Consider the following 21,666-nt stretch of genomic DNA (forward strand, 5'->3'; position numbering starts at 1 on the left):
TGATCCAGTGCACTTTGTCCCTGTTAGGACTTGTTCAGTTCAGCAGCACAGGAGGGTGCCCATTCTGCAGCTTGAACAACAGCAACTTGATCAAGGTGCAGTGATACAAAAAAAGTGCTACCATTTTAATCACAAGGATGAATCCCCAAGAGGGCTCTGCCCTACTGCATTTCTTACTGTTGCAGAAGCATTTCCTATTAAAGATAGATTTAAGAGATGTAGTATCTTCCTTACAGAAAAGTTACTGGACATTTTTCTTTCAATTTTATATATCAACATCTAAAACATTAAAAGTAACTTTTTAAAAAGTTTCAAAAGTAGCTAGAGTACTGCCTGAAGTGCTAGTAAGTCATGTTGTTCACAAGGATGTGCAATCCAACTACACACTAACAGTATTAAAGAACATGCTGATTCGCCTCTCAATTCTTGAAGGTGTAGCCTATTACCTAAAGTTGTGTGTTAGTCACTCAACTTGATTTATTTTTTTTCAGACCAGGTTGCTCATAGCCATAATTATTTGGATCTATACACCTAGGCACATATTTGTCCTTCTAGTGAAACTTCTGGTGAAATATTTCATTATATAGCAAATACTGGTTTTAGTGGCTTTACCAGCCTTTTATAATCTAGCCAGATGTGGGTGAGGGACCTAGCATAAAGAACCAAAGTTTTTATAGAAAATTGATCGTTGATCATTGCTGCTATTTCAGCCTCGTGCCCTAGAACAATATATCCATTAAAATGTTGAGTTCAGCTGGATGTTTCTTCATCAAACTCCTTCAAAGACAAATTAATACTTTTCCATTTCTGAAAATCCATTTGTGTCCCTGTTTCAACATCCTCTAGTACAAAGCTTCTGATTTTGATCACTGGTAGATTATCAAATATCTTGTACTTCACTATGATCCCCCAGTCATGCTGACACTCAGTATTTCGGCAATGCATCTTGCTTTTTTTCTCAAAACCATCAAACTGTAAAGGTTTCCTGTGGGGCTTTGTTGTATAACGCTCCTTGAATGCATCACCTAAGACAGTATGATGAGATTCCTGAAACACATGCCAGAAACACTTAAGATTAGAAACAACATTGCTCATTTTTTCTTGTCATTCCCCTTCCCTTCTCTAATACATATTCTCCCTGTTAAGGCACTTGCTGTCATCCAGGAGGCTCACCTTCCAGCCTCTTTGGCTCATTGCTTTTTTCTTTCCCCATTCATGGAATACCAGGTACTAGAAGGACCCAGACCCAGGCTCATTAAAAAAAAAAAAAATTACTGTGTATCCCCAGTTACCAGCTTACACATATTTGAACTTAGTAAGCTTTTTAAAAACTGTGTTTGCAGTATTTGAGCCATGTCCCTGAAACTAAGAGAGTAATTCAGACAATGGACAAGTTTGAGAGACTCCTGTTTCCCGTGACGGGTCATGCAATTACTTCAGAGTGGTAGAAAAAATAACCCTAACAAGATGAAGGAGTTACAGTTATTGTTTATAATATATATAATAAAATATTAAAGAAATTAACAGCCTTATTTGAAAGCATATTTACAGTCTGAGCTTAGATCTAAAAATGATAGATCCTCCAAAAATGCAGTTTGTAGGGACTATTTAAAAACTGAGGTGTTATTTGCAGAGTGCTAAGCAAAAACCACTTACTGAAGAGTTTTCTGAACTCTTGGCTCTATTTGCACAGGTATAGGTGATAAGCCAGGAGCACAAAATAGAGTAAAAGTCAAAGGTGCTTTAGATAGCCCTTGTTTTTTGTCAAAGAAATGTAACCAAGTTTTCACAAAGCTGAGCTATTCCCAACTCCTTGCAGAGCTGGGAATAGCTCAGCTATAGTGAGCACCCTCTACATTCCAAAAGCAGCTGGTAAAAACAAACAAAAATTTGGCAAGGGCCTGAAGCAGCCATGGTAATGCTCAGCTGTGGCCTGAGGCCCCTCATCACATTGCATCTGCACTTTTCAGAGAAGTGCAAATAGAAGCAGCTTCAAAAGAACAAAAAAGCAAAACTATAAAGGCTCAAAGTCCTCAGAAAAGCCTCTCTTCCATGATCACCACTTTCTGTGTGTAAAGATTATCGCCTTCTTTTTTCTACAAAGAAACGATTCATGTTCAGAAAGAGTACAATCATAATGTCCCCAGGACATACAGAGAAGCAATGTGAACTGCACCTACAGAATGGAAAACAAAATAATACTGAAGAACTGTAGGGCTTTTCTTGTGAAACCATGATTTACCTTGCTTTTCAAAACTCAACTTGACCCATAAGACAAGGAGTTTGTAAGCTGCTCCCAGTACTTTGTGTAGATAATTTTCAGTCAACAGAAATTGTGGGAGAAATATCTCAACAGCAGAGACTTCCCTCTGATGCTAATCAGGAAAGTAAATATACAGCAGTAACTCTAGAAGGTTATGTAGTTGAAGATCAGGGGTTTTTCAACAAAATTCATGAGAAGGACTTCAGAAGGGCTTTGGGAAAACTGAACTGATTCCTACTGCATCCCGTATTTGTACACCTTGGATAATGTCATATTACATCATATCATATCATATCATATCTCATATCATACTACTAGAAGTAGTCTCAACTGTTCCTGTGGTTTTCTGATTTACTCAGAATTTCTATTCTCCTCCAGTATGCACAAAATAGTCACTTCCACACTGATAAACAATGCACTTAGTTCAATAATGCTGACTTCCCTGGTGATCATGGATATAGGTTCCTATACAGAAACATACCTTAATAATTCTGATGTCATCTGTACTGCAGACATATGCTTTGCATTTTCCACACAAAAGATTTTTTTTCCCTTCTACTATTTCTTGTTTTGTTTTGTTCTTCCTGGAATCTCGTACCATCTTTTCCTTCATTTGCAGGCCACGTATCTGCAATAAATAAATAAAAATCAAGATCATTATAAAATGAAGTCCCACTGTCAGCCTAAATGTGACTTCGGGCATGTAACATCTAGGAACCTATTACTTAAAGCGCACAAAATGAAACACACTTCTGTTCTGTCAACTCATACAAAGACAGAACAGGGTACATTTGTCAATTTAGAATGCAGGGCTAGAATGAGACTGTGTGATGAACAGCATTTATGCTGTTTGCTCCTTCCTCCCCTCCAGCCCCCAACAGCCCCTCTGGTCTTAAGGCTGGTATGTCAATGTGAACTCTTAAGACATGTGAGACCCTATAGCACAATTAATGCTGCTGCTCTGGGAATCTCATGGTTTGGAAAGAAAGTACAAAGACCGCCAAAACTGCAGGCAGAGAAAGAAGGAACAACGCACAGCCTGTAGCTGAGAACCAAATGCAGAAATGTAATCCTCCAAGAAGAAGTAGGAGCAACTGCACCAAGCCTTGGAGGTAGGAGAAGAAATGTTGTAAAGACCAGGGGGCCTTGGGCACCCTTTGTTGCACAGCTCAAGAAGATCACTGAAGATCAGAGAGACACCACACACAGCCTTCCCCACATCCACTAAGCCACAGGATGTGGCAGGCCACACTGTCCCAGAAGAAAATCAAGCTGCTCAGGCAGGACCTGCCTTTCATGAACCCTTCCAAGGTGGGCCTGATCCCTGGTTGTCCAGTATGTGATGGATAATACACTTAAGGTGATCTGCTCCCTAATGCTCCCTGGCACCAAGGTCAGGCTGATGGGCCTGTAGTTCCCTGGATCCTCCTGGTCCTTCTTGTAGATGAGTGGTCACACTGACCAACCTCCAGTCACCTGGGATCTCCCTGATTATCCAGGACTGAAAAGTGCTGGAAAGTGGATAAATGAGCTCTTCCACCAGCTCTCTCACTACCCTTGGGTGGATCCCGTGTGCCCCCATAAAATTGTGTGTGTCGCAGTGGTGTAGCAAGTCACTAACCAGTTCCTTTTGGATTATGGGGCCTTCATCCTGCTCCCTGTCTCTGTCATCCAGCTCAGGGGGCTGGACATCCTGAGAACAACCAGTCTTACAGAGGCAAACAAGGCATTAAGAGCCTCAGTCTTTTCATCTTTGTCCCTATGGGACATATCCAATAAAGAATGGGGATTTCTCCTTAGCCCTTGGTGATACTCCATATGAATATCCAGTTGGGATTTGGCCCTCCTGATTTTCAGCTGCAAAACATCACAATATCTTTGTACACTGTGCCCAAGACGGCCCCAAACTCTTACCCATGAGTCCTCTTTCCATAAGCAACAGGTCATAAATTCTACCTCTCACTCTTAAGATTTTTGCAGTTACTGTACAGTTGATATTCACAAAATGGCAGTACACAGTATCCCTTCTCTGCTGACCTAACCTTTGTCAGAAATCAACTACAGTGAACATTTCCCTTGGGTTATCACTTGGCCCTACATAGAGCCCTAGTAGGTGAAGATTGATACAGATTATGCCTTTAAAATTTGAGTATGAAAACTGCACAAATCACAAACCTTTCTTGCAAATGTTGTTTCATCCCAGTTCTGTAGCTTTTCAATAGCTGCATTCATCATTTCTTCCTTGTATCTGTTTCGTTTTTCATTCTCAACCACTTCTGTCTTGCTTGTCACAAGGATGCACTTGCTGTCTCTTGCCCTTCCACGACCTACACAGCAACACATTTTTACTCTTAACAACATGTGCAAAAGTGGCTGCTCTGCCATGAGACTATTAAGCACCGCCTGTATGGCTGTTTTTGTTTGCAATGTTCAGATTCAGACAATTCTGAAGAGCATTCTTCAAAAACAAACCAGAACAAAATACCCCCTTCCAGGTATCCTCATGGATATATGCTAGCCAGTACTATATTGCCTGCTTCTGTGGCCTCCCTGGGCTGAGTTCAGGCATGCTTTAAAATACAATTTCTGTGTAGCACCTTGCTGTCTTCTTGTCATGTAAAAAAAAAGTAAAGGAGAAAACTTCATCCTAGTCTTTCTTAATTAGTTTTCAGCCCTGCTAATTGATGTCTAAAAAGACCCAACATCCCCATATATCACAAAAACCTAAGGAATTGGAAATATTGTGCTTACAAGAACACAGACAACAACAGCAAGCACCTTCTCTTCTACCTGACTATGCCTACTGCCTGCCTGTTTATTAAAGCTGTGACACAGGCAAACTTCAGGGATCTCATACCAGCTTAGCAGTATTTTGGTTATAAAAAGTGTTCACACATTCCTTTGAGCTTTTACTCCACAAAAATCATGACTGTATGTGGTTTGAAACTGACATAACCTCTCTTTTTTGCATCTTTGATGGCTTCTTAATAAAAAACACTGTCCTTTCATCCATAAAAGTTAATTTTGGGCCAATTATTTCATTACAAAACACAGATGAGAAGGTCGCAATACACAAACCCTGAAAGTAGAGTACAGAGTAAGTACAATGGAAATCACTTCACATTAAATTATGATGTTAACTGCTTGGGAAATAGGAAAAAATATTGCAGATGCACCCTTAAAACAGCAGGCAGTTTTATGCCACTTAGGAATGTGAAGCAGAAATCAGTATTTAGTGTGGCTCTTCATTCCCCTCTACTGGCCATACTGTAAAATTACCAAATTTAGGGCCAAAGTCTCAAGACTTCTCTGGACAAGCAAGGAATTAAAACTCAGGGTGTCTTTCTTTTGGTCTTAAATATTAGAGATCTGCACGGGTGAAGGCCTCATGTACCTGAGAGTAGCTGGGTTGGTAACAAACCACCAGGCTGGGGAAGGCCTCCAGAAGCCAAGGCAATACAAGAAATTCCATTCCAGCAGTCCTTTGTATATTGTCACAGAATGATTTGTAATATTTCTGACAACAGTTCTTCTAGCCATAGTTCTGCTTATATGTAATTGTGAACTTGAGGTATCAGTTCTCAACAGTTCAATAACCTTGTGCAGCATGGCTATTTACCTGTTGTCAGTCAGACAGCAGCAAGGACTTGGCTCTGTGAACAAATTTATCATGTCCCATCATTCATTTGACTTTGCTCTAAAGCACAGAGAAACAACAGCAAGGCATGCATGTATTCCTACAGTATTTCCAAGATGCCATTTAGTAGCATTTCATGTCCATTTCTAGGCCAAAACAGGTTTCTACAGTAATAGGTCTGAAATTCCATACCTCTGACTTGGATCATTTTGGTGACATTTCCGAAGTATTCATAGAGCACCACAAGGTTGCACTCAGTAATATCAATGCCTTCGTCAGCAACAGATGTAGCAATTAGCAGTCTGATGTCTTTGTCATTTCTGAATGCATCCAGTACACCCTTCTGCATTGGCAAGGTCATACCTACAGTACCAAGAAACTGTGTCAGCAAAAAACCACTGAAGAGCTCCTTGAGCAAGATACCGCATTTGCTTTTACTTAAGTGATCAGAAATTAGTACATCCTTTTGATCTGGAAAACTACTTCAAGTTTAATATGCAGCTGGGTGTACATCATACCCGCTGACCAGGAAATCCTATTGATGTGTCACAGGAATTATCAACCTGGGAAACACCATTTTAAACACAACACACAGATGACCTTTATTGGAGACACCCATGCAGCCTAGTTAGTTAAAACCCAACCTAACTCTGAACTTAAGCCATAGGTAATTCATTTCATCTGTAGCTTCTATTCTATCTTAATATGACTTTCTGCCACCAAACACAAAATAAGAGAGGGATCTATAAAAGTAACAGAGATAATATGAGAATTAATCACAAGAAGATATGATAGTGAAGTTTCTAAACTGCTTTTGAACCAGCAGAAGAATCATGCAGAAAAGTATTGTTCACAGTGCTACTGCTGCTTTAACCAAAGGTTCTGGACAAAAATGCAAGCATTTCCTTAGGATCTATTCAAGGTCTTCCCAATATGGAAGAATGCAAGTGCAAACCTGCATGACCTTCTTCTGTTGTAAGGGCACAGAAGATGAACACAGGAAAAGCAGAACAGTTTTAGCAGCATAGCCACCAGTGGTTTAGCATATCTTAGTGCAAATCTGCATACCTGTTTTCTGATTTCTTCTTCCTTTACCCATCAACACATCTGGCTTTATGTGGCTAAGAAGAGGGTTTCCTTCTATCCACTTCTTCAAAGCCTGGAGAGCAAATCAGGGAGTTAGATTCCCTGTGCAGATGAAATGCTAGTTTGTGATAGGTAGAAACATAAAGGCTGGCTAGAGAGCAAGCAGCCTTTCACTGCTAAAAATTTTGCATTTTTCTCTTATAAAATAACAGGTCACTGAATTCTACACCTCCAGCATCAAAGGAAAGTAGTTGCTATTTACAAACTGGGCTTCCACTACACAGTGACAGTAGCACATTCAAACTGCTCTTACAGAAGAACAAAATTCAGCCAAGCCACTGTAGGTTTTTAAATCTAAAATGGAAAGCTGCCAGCAGATGCTTGGTGTTGTTAGTTTGGACTTTAGCCTGCTTTTAATTTTTTTCTGGTCTGCAATTCATCCAGCATGTCAGAATGAAAAGGATAGAAAGGGGGGCTGGGTCATTCAGCTGATAAATCTGTTTACAGTTGACAGAGCTGGTATTTCCAGTAAATGTTTTCATCTACTCGTGCTAATGATTAGCAGCACATTAATGTTAAGCACAAACCTTTTCTGGGAGCAAGGTATTGTAAGGGGAAAAAAACCATCATCCAGCCTAGATTCTTGATCATAGGCAAGTATGAAATAGACCACTGATAAGAAGAGTCCTGAGAACAACTGCTGCACAAAGTTTTTCCTTTGTCTTGATCAAAAACAGGTGCTAGGGCCCAGCCCTTCTTTAGGGCTATAGGAACCCTTTGAAAAATGTATAAATACCTCCTGATGTGCAGTCAGTAATGGAGTAGAGCTGCTGATTCATAACACCACCACCTTAAAGCCAAAACTCTTAAAATACATTGTATTGTAACTCACTTCAGGCTTAAAATAAAAATCTGATGGCTTAATGATCAACTACAACATGTAGTTAGACATCATGAAAGACACCATAGCTGTACTGTAGTTTTCAGAAAAAGAAAAAAAAACTCACTCATCCTGCTTCAGAGCATCAGGGCTTAGGTAGACACAATAAAATAAATTAGAAAGATCAAATACATGCACATTTTTCTATTTCAGATCAAAATGGGAAGGGTAATATGATGACTCATTTTATTTTCCCACTTCCCATTTTAGGAGTTTTAAAAACAAATGTCATACAGCTACTAAGGCTTTTGTCTTGGCAAAGAGAATAGTGCGAGTCTCTGGGTTATAGTGGTATGCTTCATCCAGGATGCAAGCAAGCTCGTCCAACTTTGGATTCTCATTTGACTCATCTTTTGAAAGGGCATTCAGCTCTTGTTCTTTCTCTGAAAGAATAAAAACGAAAGGTTTCTTGAAAAATTTACCTTTTTTAATGCAGAAAGCAGAATTCCCACACAAACCTACTTTCAGACAGCACACACATTAGCTTATTTTTTTATTTTCTATTCCATTTTTTCAGATGCAAGCAGGGAAATCTGTTGGTTAAATGCAACAAAATCCCCAGAAAAAAAACCAAATTATGAATATCTCACATTTTGTAGCAAACTTTCATGAGAATTTCAGTGATATACTGTGTATCAAAGACAGCAACAAAACAAACTCAGCTCTTGCACTATTTCTTCTAAGAAAACAACTGAAGCTCAAGGGGAGACAGACCAGTGATTTAAAATTGCAGTCAACACTGCAACACACCAGACCACAGGCTGGAATATAGCCCATTGCTAACTAAATCAGGTCAGAGAACAGTGACAACCTCTGACTTTCAATAAGAAAAGTAAAAGGGCCACCTGTTTCTCCCCAGAAGACTGGCACTGGCCAGGAGGCGAGGCAGTGCACCGAGCAGTGTATGTTGGCTTATCTAAGGCTACCAGCACCCATGATTGTAGGCCATCCCCCTACTTGGGGGGCACAGCCATAAGGGCACTGTTGCCTTATCTCCGAGACAGGTATCTAAGAGCTTACTACAGCATCCAGCTACAATTATTACTATTTTATCTGCTTCTGCACTAGAAGCTTACAGTCCCAGAAATTCAGTCCCCCCGCACTTGCCCTAACACTGCACTTGCACCCATGAAGTCACCACATCTTCTGGAAAGTGCAGTTTCTGGAAAAACAACTGCACCTACTCTGAAGAAAACATCTGGACCATCCTGGTCCATCTGGAAGACCATAAGCTCTCGTCTCCCCTACAACTGTCACAGGTACTGTGGGAATTACCTTGAAATTTCTCCATCAGCTGCTTCTCTAACTCTGTAAATGGTCCGTTTTTTACATTTGTGAAAAATTCATTTAGGTAGGCTAAAGCATCTTCAATGCGGGCATCTTCACTGATAATGAGAGCATCGTTGAATTTCTGCTTGGAAAGAGACACAAGCATTTAGGCCTCATTTCCCACGGGGTGGGATGAACACAAATTTTATTTGGCTAGATTAAGTGTTGCAAACTTGCGGTGTTCTTCCATTTCCATGACAACACAAGCACTGCAAAGTCTCCTCTGCACTAATCTGTCCCTGGTGAGTATCACAGAGACACCTCTTAGATGCCTTATGCTTTAGCCTGTGTCAACTTGCTGCAGTCTTCAACATCCTCACTTAGTGGAGAGGCAAGCACAGATCTCTTCATTGTCGTGACCAATGACAGGGCTCATGGAAACAGCATGAAGCTGAGTCAGGGGAGGTTTAGGCTGGATATCAGGATTTCACCCAGAGTGGCTGGGCACTAGAACAGGCTCCCCAGAGAAGCGGTCACAACCCCAGCCTGACAGAGTTCAACAAATGTTTGGACAATGCTTTTGGGCTCATGGTGAGCATATCCTCTGCAGGGACAGGAGCTGGACTCAATGATCCTTGGAGGTCCCTTCCAACTCTGCATATATTCTACAAATCTAAATAGGACAACTGGCTCAAAGTCTGCTTCCAGGTGAACATACCTTTAACAGAAGGAACAGAATGACTCTAGCTCTGTATGGAAGGAAAGAGGATACACACTTACCCGCAAGTGTTCAGTACAAATGAAAAGGTCTCTACAAATACTGCTCTCCTTCTCCTTGTCTTCCAGTTGCAATAGTCTGCATTTCTTCTGAGTGGAAACTATCCACTGTTCATATCTCTGTGTTCCAAAGTAATTCTTGTTGATTTGGGAGATGGAATCTATTAAAGGAGAGAAAAAAAATTTGTTCCTCTTGATTAACAAATAAAAAGCATTAGCTAGAGGATAACATATTTCCCACTAATATTGGCTCTAAAAAGCCCATTCAAAAGAACAGTTTTATGATACAATCACAGAACTAGTAAGGTTGGAAGGCACCTGTGGAGGTCTTTAGTTCAACTCTCTGCTCAAAGCAGATCACCTAGAGCAGGTCACTCAATTCAAATGGGCTTTGAGTACTTCCAAGGACAGAGAGTCTACAACTTCTTTGGGCAAATTGTTCCAGTGTTTGACCACCTTATAGCAAAAAAATTCTTCCTGTTGTTTAAATATTTCTATTTGGGCCCATTGATTGTGCCCATTGTTGCTTGTGCCCCACCTCTGGGAACCACCTGTGAAGAGTCTGACTCTGTCTTCTTCACTCCCTGTGTTTCAATTTATACCCAGACATTAGCCTAAAATTAACCCAGTACAATTCAACTGAGGAATCTATGTACACACACACATCTGCAGGGACTTAGTAATAAAATCAAAGCTCACTTATCCTGTAAGAAGCCTATGCTATTCAAAAAAACGGCATGCTCCTTGAATTACCACCTGCTCAACAGTTTATATTCATTCACAAAATAGTCCAGAAGCATATTGTCCAGGGGCTGTCCTTGAGGCAGAACTGGGCAGTACCTCCTTGCTGCATGCACACTCTGCCTGAGTGCTTCACGGGCTACAGTAACCACAGGGTCCACAGAAGGGAAGCCACTGCCATTCATGCAAGAGGAGCTGTGATGCAAAATAAGCTTCAGAGGTGTTTGCTTAACATAACACACATTTTGAAAAGCTCTGTTCTTTGATCAGTCTTCTTGGGTTTGGGTTGTTTTGTTGGGGATTTTTTTTGGTTGTGTGGGTGTTTTAATTCTCCTTCCTGCCCCAGAATATAATTCACTCTCAAATATCTGGGAAGTGGAGGGCAGGGGGTAAATCTAGAACTGATGTAAACAGGTTTAAGGCACTGCAGTCAGCGTGCAAAAAACAGTCTAAACACAGACAACATCCTTTAATCCAGAACTGGAGAGATCAAGGCTGATCCTGAGCATATCCATTCATGCAAGGGGGTCTCTGCTCTATACCTCCTTCTACTCTCCATTTTTTTTATTAATGCCACTTACTGGACATCACTTAGGAACTCTGCAAAAGCAGAAAAGATCAATTTATTTCTCTTATTGCATGAGACCCATTTTCTTTTCACAATCATACATCTCCTCTCTGCAACCTTCCCACCAGAGTAGCTCCTGAAGCTGGAACCCTACTGACAATTGCTTCCTTTCTTGGGCAGCCATATCCTCTTTCCAGTGATGTTTATGTTGCACAGATCCTACCCTGAAACATTACCTCAAAGGCCTTTCAAAGGAAAATAATGGAGACCTGGTAAAAAGTGGAAATAGGAGTACCCAGAAGCATAAAGAGGACAGAATGGCCACCAGAAAAAGTGGCCAGGGCAATCCTAGAAATAAACTCAACTCCAAGTGCAACTTGGAGACCAGAGAAAACACAAGTAGTGTCAGAGCAGCAACTGTGAAAATTAACTTTTGCTGTAAGGGAAAAATTACAACATTCAGAGTAATACCACTGTGACATTTCTTATTTTCCTAACAGAGACAGCTTGGGTGTAAAAGATTTGGAGAAATCTTTAAATAAGAACACACAGGTATTACTCATGAAAGAAATCCAGCCCGCTGCATTTTGAATGCAAGCCCTTTTGTTTCAGATTCTTTAAACTCAGAAGGATCTGACAGTGTCAAAAACACACTGTTTTTAGTTGCATGTGACAGACTGAAATTCAAATAAAAAGGTTTATGATTGTCAAACTAATCAGGTATAACAGGAAAATATTGATTCTTTTATCTGTAATCTCTTATGTAGGAAATATTAGTTAAATGCAACTAAAAATTAAGGCGAAAGGAAGTGCAAAAATAGTGTCTGTAGCAGCTATAAGGATTCACACTGATTTAATCAAATACTGAACTGCAATACAGGCATATTACAGCATCTTACCCACTGAGTAAATCTTCCTCATCAACACTTCTGTCTCAGACATCAGACCTGAGATAATGTCTGCAAAGTGATTCTGAGCTCGCATTTTAACCCATCTGATATCTAGAGAAGAGAAATATAAGTCAGTGTACTAAGTAAAACATTCCCTTGGGAAGCACAGAACAAACTCTTGTCTAGACGAATGCTACACATGGTGCTCCATGCAATCACAATCAAGTGTTAATGAGCACTCCAGGTGCACAGAAATAAGCAGCCCCCAGTCCTCACTGGCAGACCTGAATAAAAACTAGAGCTAGTGCATCAACAGCAAAGAGAAAATATGCCCAAGTGGGCACTGCCTTACTGCAGGATAAGAGACTGCAAGCCTCAGCTTCTTCCAAGCTAGCAGGGAAAAAAGCTCCAGCTTAGTTTTAAGCTTTTATTTTAATCTAAATAAAGGGCAATTTAGTAGCTGTCATAATCATGGTGCTTTGCAACTCAGAGGAAAATAAAAAGGAAGTTTGCTTACGTGTTTCTGGCTTGTTTTGAAACCTCTGCAGATCTTCTTTGTTCTTTCTGACAGTGGATATGGCCTGTATGTCAAGGTAGGAGCAGAGGGTACAGATGTGCTCTACAGTTTCATTAGTGCTCTTGGCATTACCAACTCCAACAGAAGCAGTTAAACCTACAATCTAAGCACACACATGAATAGCAGTGGTTGCTCCTTCGTCACAAATGGAATAAAACCAGGAGACATTGTTACCAGTCACCAAATTGCCACCATCTTAAAAAACAAGGAAACAAAACAGGCCAGAGAAGTATACAAGAAGCAGGCACAAATACTTACGAACCAAATCCTGTAGGTACTCATGCATACTCCAAGGCACTCCAACTTCTAGGATTTAAACTTAAAATAAACTATCCAGCCACTTAAATCCGTAACGAGCTGTATCTGTCAGTGCTTGTCATACAAAGGAAGAGCAAACCCACACCCAGACCCATCCTTTGATTCATTCAGAGATGTCTCCTCAGCTGGATGAAAACCTCATGCCAGCAGAGGCACTGGCCCCATTTTATTGGGCAGAAAACAGCAACAAGGTAACAAGGTAACAAGGTAACAAGGAGATTACTAAATTACATGCTTTCTTCCCATTTCAGCTTTTCCATTTGCTCTCAAGTACTCCAATCTTTGCTAAGCTTGATCAGTTTCCTTTGGTAGCTGCAGGGAAGATGTAACGTGGGAAAAATGCCTGGAAGTGTCCAAGGATGAAAAAATGCCCCAGATGCTACCATTTCCATCTGCAGCTGTTGCTAAATGGGAGTTTGAACTGGATTAGCACAAAAGGCAAGACCTTGCTGAGTGCATTGCAAAACACTTTCCTCTAATGTTTCCACCGCTGACAGGCTGGGCCTTACCTGAGGCAGCTGGTTTGCAGAGGAGTCAAATTTTTGATCAAGGTATCTGGTCATCAACACATTGTAAGGGTGGTTGCCTGTAGTGTTGTGGCACTCATCAAATATCATCAGAGTGAAGACAGAGAGGGAGCTAAGGATCCCTTTCCCCATGCTATTCACAAGAATCTGGGGCGTTAACACAATGATGTCACTGTCCTTTATAACATTTTCTATAGAGATATTTGCAACTGTTTCACCACAAATTCCTTGAACAGAGTATCTGGAAAGAAGATGCAAGAAACAGGGTAAAAAAAAGGCCATGGAAAGCTAGAAAATTGGACTTTTCAGCAAGGTTGAAAGGCAGCTTCTAAGTTTCAAATGTCAAAGAGTTGGAGCTGGCAGTTTCACCACAGAAGCTGAGAACAAAAAAAAAAGAGCTGAGGGTAAATAACTGGATTTTCAACTACCATTAACAAAAACATGTAATATTTGAGGAATGATTAACTTGTACATTTAAGCTGCATTTTTCAGCTCACATGTAACATCCCTTTCGTGTACATGTCCCGCATCATGGGACTGCTTCTGCCCAGCAGCCTCCTTTTCCCATAGCTACAAGGATACCTATGTGGATATTGAGTAACCAGTTCCCTCAAAATCCGAAGATATAGGTTGTTAATGCCCCTCTAAGCAATTTGCAATCCCATCTGAGAGGTGGACTAACATTATCTGACTAGAGGTTGAAAAAACAAAGAAGTTTGGGTCTTTCCATTTAGAAAAGAGAGACTCTAAGAATGGCAAGAGGAATCCCACTGCTACTGCCAGGAACTGCCTCAGCTTTGGAAGCAGGTGTGAAAGGAGTCTCAAGAGAAAGTATACCTCACTCTTTCGGTACAGAAATACTTTCACCATTTCCATAGACGGGCAACAACAAGTGCTTAAACTCTCCAGAACCAGATTTCAGACTCTCCAAACAAAGTCTGCTATGGCAATGCCATTCTTGCAGATACTCATCATCCTGATGCTACTGTCAAACACTCTTGTTCACCAGTAAACACATTACATCTTGCCCTAGCCACAGCTGACCAATTGGGCAGTTTATTTTCTGTGGAGGAAGCCACCAGGGAGAATGACACTTACCCACTTCTTTCAAAATGCTGCCTGAATACATTTTTCTGTTGCTCATGCACTGGCACTTTGGTTGCAAGGAAGACAACTTTTGCCTTTCGTCCTGAGGGAACGTTTTGCAAGTGATGTTCACAAATCATAAGTGCCACAAAAGTTTTTCCAGATCCTTCAAACAAAAACATGAGTGGTAAAGGACTAGTATGAAAGGGTGCATTTGTAAGCAGCAGTTTGTCCCATCTGAATGTCTCATAACAAAGGGGAGCTGACAATGGGGCTGTTACTCTTCCAGACTTGAACACATTTGGAACAGATTTGAACGCGAGCATGTTGTTTACTCAGGTGGGGAATCACCCCTTTCTCTCTCAGAGTCTCAGTCTGTAAAGGCCATTTAGCAGTCACTGGGGATTAAAATCCATTTTCAGTTGTATTTTAATTCTTTGAAATCATTGAGTCTGTCTTCCACTCAGTGCTCTCACATCAAATCAGACTATGTATAGACACCAGCTTCCATCCTTCCGACACCTTTCAGCTTCCATCCTTTCCCAGGTAGCCTTGCTCCTCTCCCACTCATTTTCCTTTGGCCCTCAGGCTCGCTGTGCCAGGGCTCTTCTCTGTCCCTGCCTCTGTTATCCCACTTGCCTCCAGAGCTCAGGGGAAAATTACCCTCTCTGGATGTTGTAGGCACTGCAGTAGAGAAGAGAGAGGAGCCTCAAGCTAACTCATCCTATTTTTCCTCCAACTTACAAGACAAATTTATTAAATATAAAGATTAGTGACCGGCTTAAACTGAAAAATCCACCCTGAGGAGTGAGAAAGCAGAAGTCAGAACATAGAAATTAAAGCTGAATGTGCTGAATACAAGCACTGATGAGCCAACAGACATGTCTTGCCAGCATCTGTGCTGCCCATGGTCATTAACTGCAGGGCAGATCTGGATCTACTGCAAGGAAGACAGCTATGAAATAAATGGCTGAAGAAGTCTGATTCAACCTTCACCATTCCCTATCCTTCACAGCCACATGCACCAAGAGAATTTTTCTAAGAAATGTCTTTCTCCTTACCTGTGGGGGCACAAATCAATGTGTTTTTCCCACCAAAAGCAGGCTGTGCAAGCTCAATCTGGTAGCTCCGAGCCTTCTTTGGTTCATAAACAGATGAAGACTCATAGATGCTTTCTAGGATAAAAAAATGTTTTTGTGAAGAGTGTTGCACTAAAAATGCAAAAAATATGTTGTGCCGCATATAGTTGCAATCTAAAATGATAAAGGTAGAAGAGTCCTTGCAGTCTACACAGAACATTCTCTGACAGACAAGCCTTTTAACAGAACAGATGCACCAAACAAGAATTTTGTGTGAGCTTAATGGAACACTTTTGTTACCCCTCAACTGTGATTCATAAAATGAAATCATTTAAGGTCTTGGCTGACAAAGTTCACTTCAGCTGGTCTTTTTTCAACTGAGAATGAAAACACACAGGATTATTTTTTCCTCAAATACATGTACAGGATTTATTGTCTTCTGCTCTACAGACTTTTGACATTATTACTCTCTTAGACTGTGGTCTTGTCAGAGTGTTTGGACTTAATGGAACAGGAACTAGAAATAACTGGTGGAGCAAAATTTGCCATGATAGTCACTGCACAGACCCTTTGCAGTCACATTCAGTTCTCTAAACTGGTTAATATCAGGTCATGTGTGAATTAATTATATCAGGGAAGAGGTGCATAAACAATAGGCTGGTGTTTTTGATAATGTGCTGACAGAACAACTTTTCACTAGACATGTAATAAATGAGGGGCAAGCCCTAATATTTGCAACGCCCAGCACGCCCAGCATGAGATCCTTTAAATATTAAAACAGTAGACAGCTAAATGAAGTCAGAGATTTGCACTAATTCCTCAGTACCTTCCACTGTGGTACACTACACCTGTGTCCTTTGGGAATCTAAGGAAATGAAAAGTACCAACCAGAAACTTTTAAGTTCTTAAGACTTACCTGAAACTGAAGAGAGATTTTTGCTCAGATTATCACATTCAGCTTCTTCAGAAAATGTCATCATGGTTTCAAAGTAATTCTCAGAGGCATCTATCATTTCACCATCAATGTCTTTGCCAGATTTTTCAAGGAGGGAAAGGTAAATTCAATGACAAAATTTGATAATGACAAAATAATTTCAATGACAAAAGCAAAATCTAAGAGAGACAATTTTGCACTTTTACAAAATATGAACATAATAACTTGGGAAAGGCTGCTTATCGATTTCTTATAGAAAAAGGTATGTGATCTGCTCTGGGAATCATAGAAGTGTATCACTCTCTAGACTATCACATTACTAATCATATTTTATCAGAAAATATTGGATCTATCACAACTCAAGCAGCCAAAAAGATGACAAATGTTGAATTAATAAGAGAAGAAAGAAGATAACTATTTGGCTATTTTTATTCTTTCAGAGCCTGTTCTGCCTGATTCTCTTTACCAACGAAAAGGTACCATGCCTAACCATTTGTCAGGAAAAATAGTCAAAAACTAATTTCTGCCTGTTTGTAGGACAGTATTTGTATTTCATTTGATATAAAAGACATTTAAAAAAAATTTTAAAAGGCTTTTCTTTTTTGATCACAAAGCAGTCTGATGGTATCCTTCTAAATAAGTCTGATTCTCCTGAAAAAGAAAAGAAATTTCTTTCTGGTACAAGAATGGGAAAAGAGCATCATAAAATCAATTCACATTTTACCTTGTCTTATATTCCACAGTTCACTTGCATTGTAATATTCGGCACAATCCAATGCCATCTGAAGACTTTTGGGCCAGTTTTCCTTATCCGAGCGACAGAGGCATTCAATGAGTTTCGTTATCCCGGCTGCCTTGCTTCTGTTTTCACTGATCTGCACACACCACAAACAGAAACTGCCATAGGTTCTGAGCAATCAAACCCACTGCTCTGTGCTGAGTGGGTGAATTTGTTATGTTTGATGTTCAGTTGAAAATTGCCCTTCCTTCTCAAAGAATCAAAGCCTTACAATAAACTTCAGCCATTTACCCACTACAGCTTCAATTCTGGCAGTGTAGTTACACACTAAACTTAGCTGGGCTATAACAATAGGTAGGCTATTTGTTTGAATATTTGTAAATGGTGTGAAACACCACAGAGCTATTCTGTCAATTTCTGCCTCGCAAAGTCTCTCTAATAAACTCTCTCTGCCATAACCTCTGAGGCTTTCCATTTCAGAATAGGAAAAGTTATGAAATTATAGCAGACCTGTTGCCAGCCATCGTCCTCACCCAGCCACCTGTCACACAGGCGCTGATTCATCCCACAAGTGAGGCAGCCAGCACTTCTCTGAAGCCAAACTAGGCAAATGCCAGGATTCTACTATACCTGCATGATCTCATCACACTCCCTCTCTATCAGGCATGTGTTTATGTATGGCATGATTGCTACTGGATCAATTTCTAGCATTGTTGCTTCTATCCGCTTCAACAGCTGCCTGTGCTGCTCCAGTTTTTCCAGTTTGCTGAAGTCCCAGTTTTCAATTGCTTCTGCCAGTCCAGTGTAACCTTTCAGAAAAAAGAGACAAATCATTACTGTGAATTCAATCTCTAGCTAGAATAGGTACGAACATGCTGAAAAAACATTTTCTCAGCCACACTGGAGAAATTAAAATTATCTTTTCCTGTAAATTATAAAAATCTAGGTGAGTGACATACAATTTTTATCTAATAAGTGATTATTTTCCTTTTTAGCACTTGTATGTTTATTATGAAAACCCCTGTGCTAAAAGAGCCATAACACCTACAAAAACAAGAAAGAGCCACACTATGTCACAGATCATATTGCCACATCGCCAAGCAACTATATCCACCTGTGTTTTTCAATCATACAATCCTTGGAATTCTTGCATTCCATGATACTCTTCCACAGGATTCCCAGAGCAAGGGACACTACAAAGAATCACAAGATGCTCTGGTAGCCTTTAATTTCTCTGCATTTTATCTTTTACTCTTGTCCTTGGCTCCACCCTCCTTCAAAAATCCCTCCTGCAATGGAGGCAAGCCAGTCCCTGACTGAAAGCAGGACAGACACCTGCAATCAAGACAGTCATCAAACAGCTGACAATACTGTCCTGGAACAGACAGCAGCAGGGAAGCATTTTTAAGGACCTGTGTAATTTGCTGTGTAGGCTTCTGAAGTGGAAAAATGCACATGAGTGTCCCTGAGGAACTTGTGGTCAAACAGAAGGAATTTGCCTAACTTCTTTAACTTCTTATTTCCTTTTAGAAGAGAGGGAGAGTGGCATGGATACTTACCACCATTATGTTTTTAGTCTAAGTATTACTTATCCCTGCATCTGCCAAAAAGAAGAGTCTAGTCTCCAGCCCAATTAAGAACTACTTGGGATAGCACTTTGAATCAGAGGGCTAACGGTCTCAATTTTTTGCTGAAGATACACCAAACTGAACACCACTACTAGGCTCAGTTCTGCAATTCAGAAATCAGGATTATCACATGGATCATCAGGATTTCATGAGGATTTTATTATTATGGTATAACATTGCTCTGGACCTAGTACTTGCTTTAAGGGATGAGTGGGCTACATCCAAGTGATAAGAACTTTGTAATATTTGTTCACTGAGATAATTATTCATAATTAATGGTGAGGAAATGAAAACAAAAGAAGCTTATGGAATGACATGGTAGGGTCCAACATATCTAATAAATCACCAACAAGGATCTATGACACAACATACATGTAGGGAGGAAAGCTGGGAGATGCTGCTAATTTTATACCTTCTCTTCTGTTCCATTTAATAAAGGAAACCAGATTAGGAACTTACACATCAAGTAGTTATAGCTACCGTGGAACACTCACCTTTATAAACTACTAATGGTTGGTTACTTCTTGAAACAAAAGGCTTTTAATGCCACTGAGTAATTTAAAAAAAAAAAAATTAACTCATTTAAGACTCTGTCGTTGAGTGAAGTTATCCCACTCTACCAGGCAATCCCCACACACCTCCTGACCCATTTGCCTTTCTGCTTCAGAGGATTTAGCCTCCTTTCATTGTATTTGGTAAGAACAATAGCTGTCTTGTTTCTTCTATAAAGGCTCTGAGACGGGTGAGTCTCCTGCCAATGAGGCTTTCTCCATCTTCAGAATTGTTCCAGACGCTTCACTTCCTAACAGGCTTATTGCCAGACTTTCTCAGCTTGCCTTTTCCTGCAGCACCTGACCTGGTCTGGCAGGACGGGCGGCTGAGGCCCGGCCCGGGGAGCGGCCCAGCCGGCGCCCCTGCCCGGGCTCTGCCCAGCTCCCGCCGGGCGCGGCCGCGCCAGCCCGGGCAGCGGCGACAGGGCCCGCCCGGGGCACTCACCTGCTGCAACCAGGGCATCCAGAAAGCCCCGGAGCCAGCCCTCCGCCTCCAGCAGCAGCACGGCATCCAGGAACAGCGCGGCGGCCGCCGTCACGCCCTTCTCCTCCTCCTCCTTGCGGACTCTCTCCTTCACCTCTAGCGAGAAGCCAGCAGAGGACAGGCCGTGAGGGGACCGCGAAGGGGCGGGGGCGGCGGGCGCGGGGGCAGCGCCGCTGCCGGCTCTCACCGTCGGACAGCCATTCCGTCATGTTGCTGAGGATGTACACGGGGTTCAGGCTCCTCTCGATGTAGCGCCTGTAGCACCGCAGGTTCCCCTTCTCCTCCGCCGTCATGGCAAGGCCGCCTGCGCACCGCCGCCGGCGGTGCCGATCCCGGTGCCGCGACCCCGGCCGCGTGTGCGGAGCCCGCCCGAACCGTGGTGCGGAGAGAGCTGGGTGAACAGGGAGTGAACCGCCCCCAGGCAGGGAGCGACAGGAAAAGAAACTTCAGCCCAGCAGAAGAATGGAAAGTGAAAGCAGTCTGGAAAGGGAGCACTGGTTTCCTCTTGCGTCTGTCTTTAGCAACAGAAAAAGGGGACTGCCACCCCCACTCCAATAATCGTATGCTCATGCATGCGGTTGGAAAAGCTGTAATCAGCCCGTTTTTGCGGCTGCCAGGATGAGAAAAAGCACAGCGAAAAATAAGAGTAAATGCATTGGCCTACCTTCTCTTCCCTTTTGTCCTGAGAAAAAGCTGAACGGGCTTTTATGGGCTGCATTCTGGTTTTTGTGTTTTTTCATTGTTTGTTTGCTTGTGTGGTTTTTTTTTTTTTTTGTTCGTTTTTTAAAGTTAGAAGCACTTTAAAAGCGTTTAGAAAATGGATGAGGCAGGTGAACATCAGAGGAGAAGGCTTACCAAGGGGACAATCCTGTTGCAGGGCAGAAAGTACTCACAGTCGGAAGTGCTGCTAAACATGACAGCTCCCTCTCACCATGTGCTGAGTGTGTTTGCCAGACTCAGACAACTGGCAGCTACTGGCCCAGCACAAGATTCCTGCTTCCTAAAGCCTGCCAACACAAGACCACTGAGTTGAGTCTTGGTCTTGTACAGGACAGATGGGGTAGGAGGAGCAGAAGGAGGGACATTGAGGAAGGCACTGACATTTCATTTTCTGTAAAAGGACTTTTAGCAGAACAAGGCCATGATATGCTCCTATGTGAGTTGGACAATCCTGGCCTGCAGATTACAGAGTTACTTTGAAGACCGTGTACTCTCCTTGGAACAAGATAGACCGTGTACCGTCCTTGAATGGATACAACAAGCAAGAAGGAGCATTGTGCCAAGACAAGACCACATGCCAAGCACATTGTGGGAATTGCTAATTTGGCACGCCTTAGCTAGAGATGCTTATAGCATGACAACCAATCAGTAATTAATGTGTAAGTGTAACTATAGTTACTCAAGCAATGAGCATCAAGCATTAGCGGCATGAGACAATGTATAGAGAGGGATAAATGTGCCAAAGTTGCTGAAGAAAGTGGAACAAGATGTAGCCACATTGATGTGACTGTCGTGACTCAGCCAACTCTCCGATCAGGACTCTCTTCACTCTTGGCACCCGTGGACAGGGTG

At 41.5% G+C, this 21,666-nt stretch overlaps 1 protein-coding gene across 1 annotated transcript; it reads right to left on the reverse strand.

Moving 5' to 3' along the window:
- Positions 1-88: 88 nt before the first annotated feature.
- Positions 89-20,588, reverse strand: RIGI (RNA sensor RIG-I). The gene is made up of 18 exons (XM_054287762.1): positions 20,282-20,588; positions 20,056-20,190; positions 18,062-18,240; positions 17,421-17,567; positions 16,675-16,801; positions 15,741-15,854; positions 14,692-14,845; positions 13,576-13,834; positions 12,689-12,851; positions 12,181-12,282; positions 9,976-10,133; positions 9,202-9,337; positions 8,161-8,309; positions 6,969-7,059; positions 6,093-6,263; positions 4,439-4,590; positions 2,745-2,891; positions 89-1,047 (listed from the first exon to the last, which is right to left on the reverse strand). Exons 1-18 carry the CDS (start codon positions 20,385-20,387, stop codon positions 751-753), a joined length of 2,787 nt encoding a protein of 928 aa, XP_054143737.1. The 5' UTR covers positions 20,388-20,588; the 3' UTR covers positions 89-750.
- Between the last annotated feature and the right edge of the window lie 1,078 nt (positions 20,589-21,666).

Source organism: Melozone crissalis, unplaced genomic scaffold (assembly GCF_028551555.1).
Source record: "Melozone crissalis strain CALT ecotype California unplaced genomic scaffold, PUWL_Pcris_2 ptg000005l_1, whole genome shotgun sequence".
Lineage (NCBI taxonomy): Eukaryota > Metazoa > Chordata > Aves > Passeriformes > Passerellidae > Melozone > Melozone crissalis.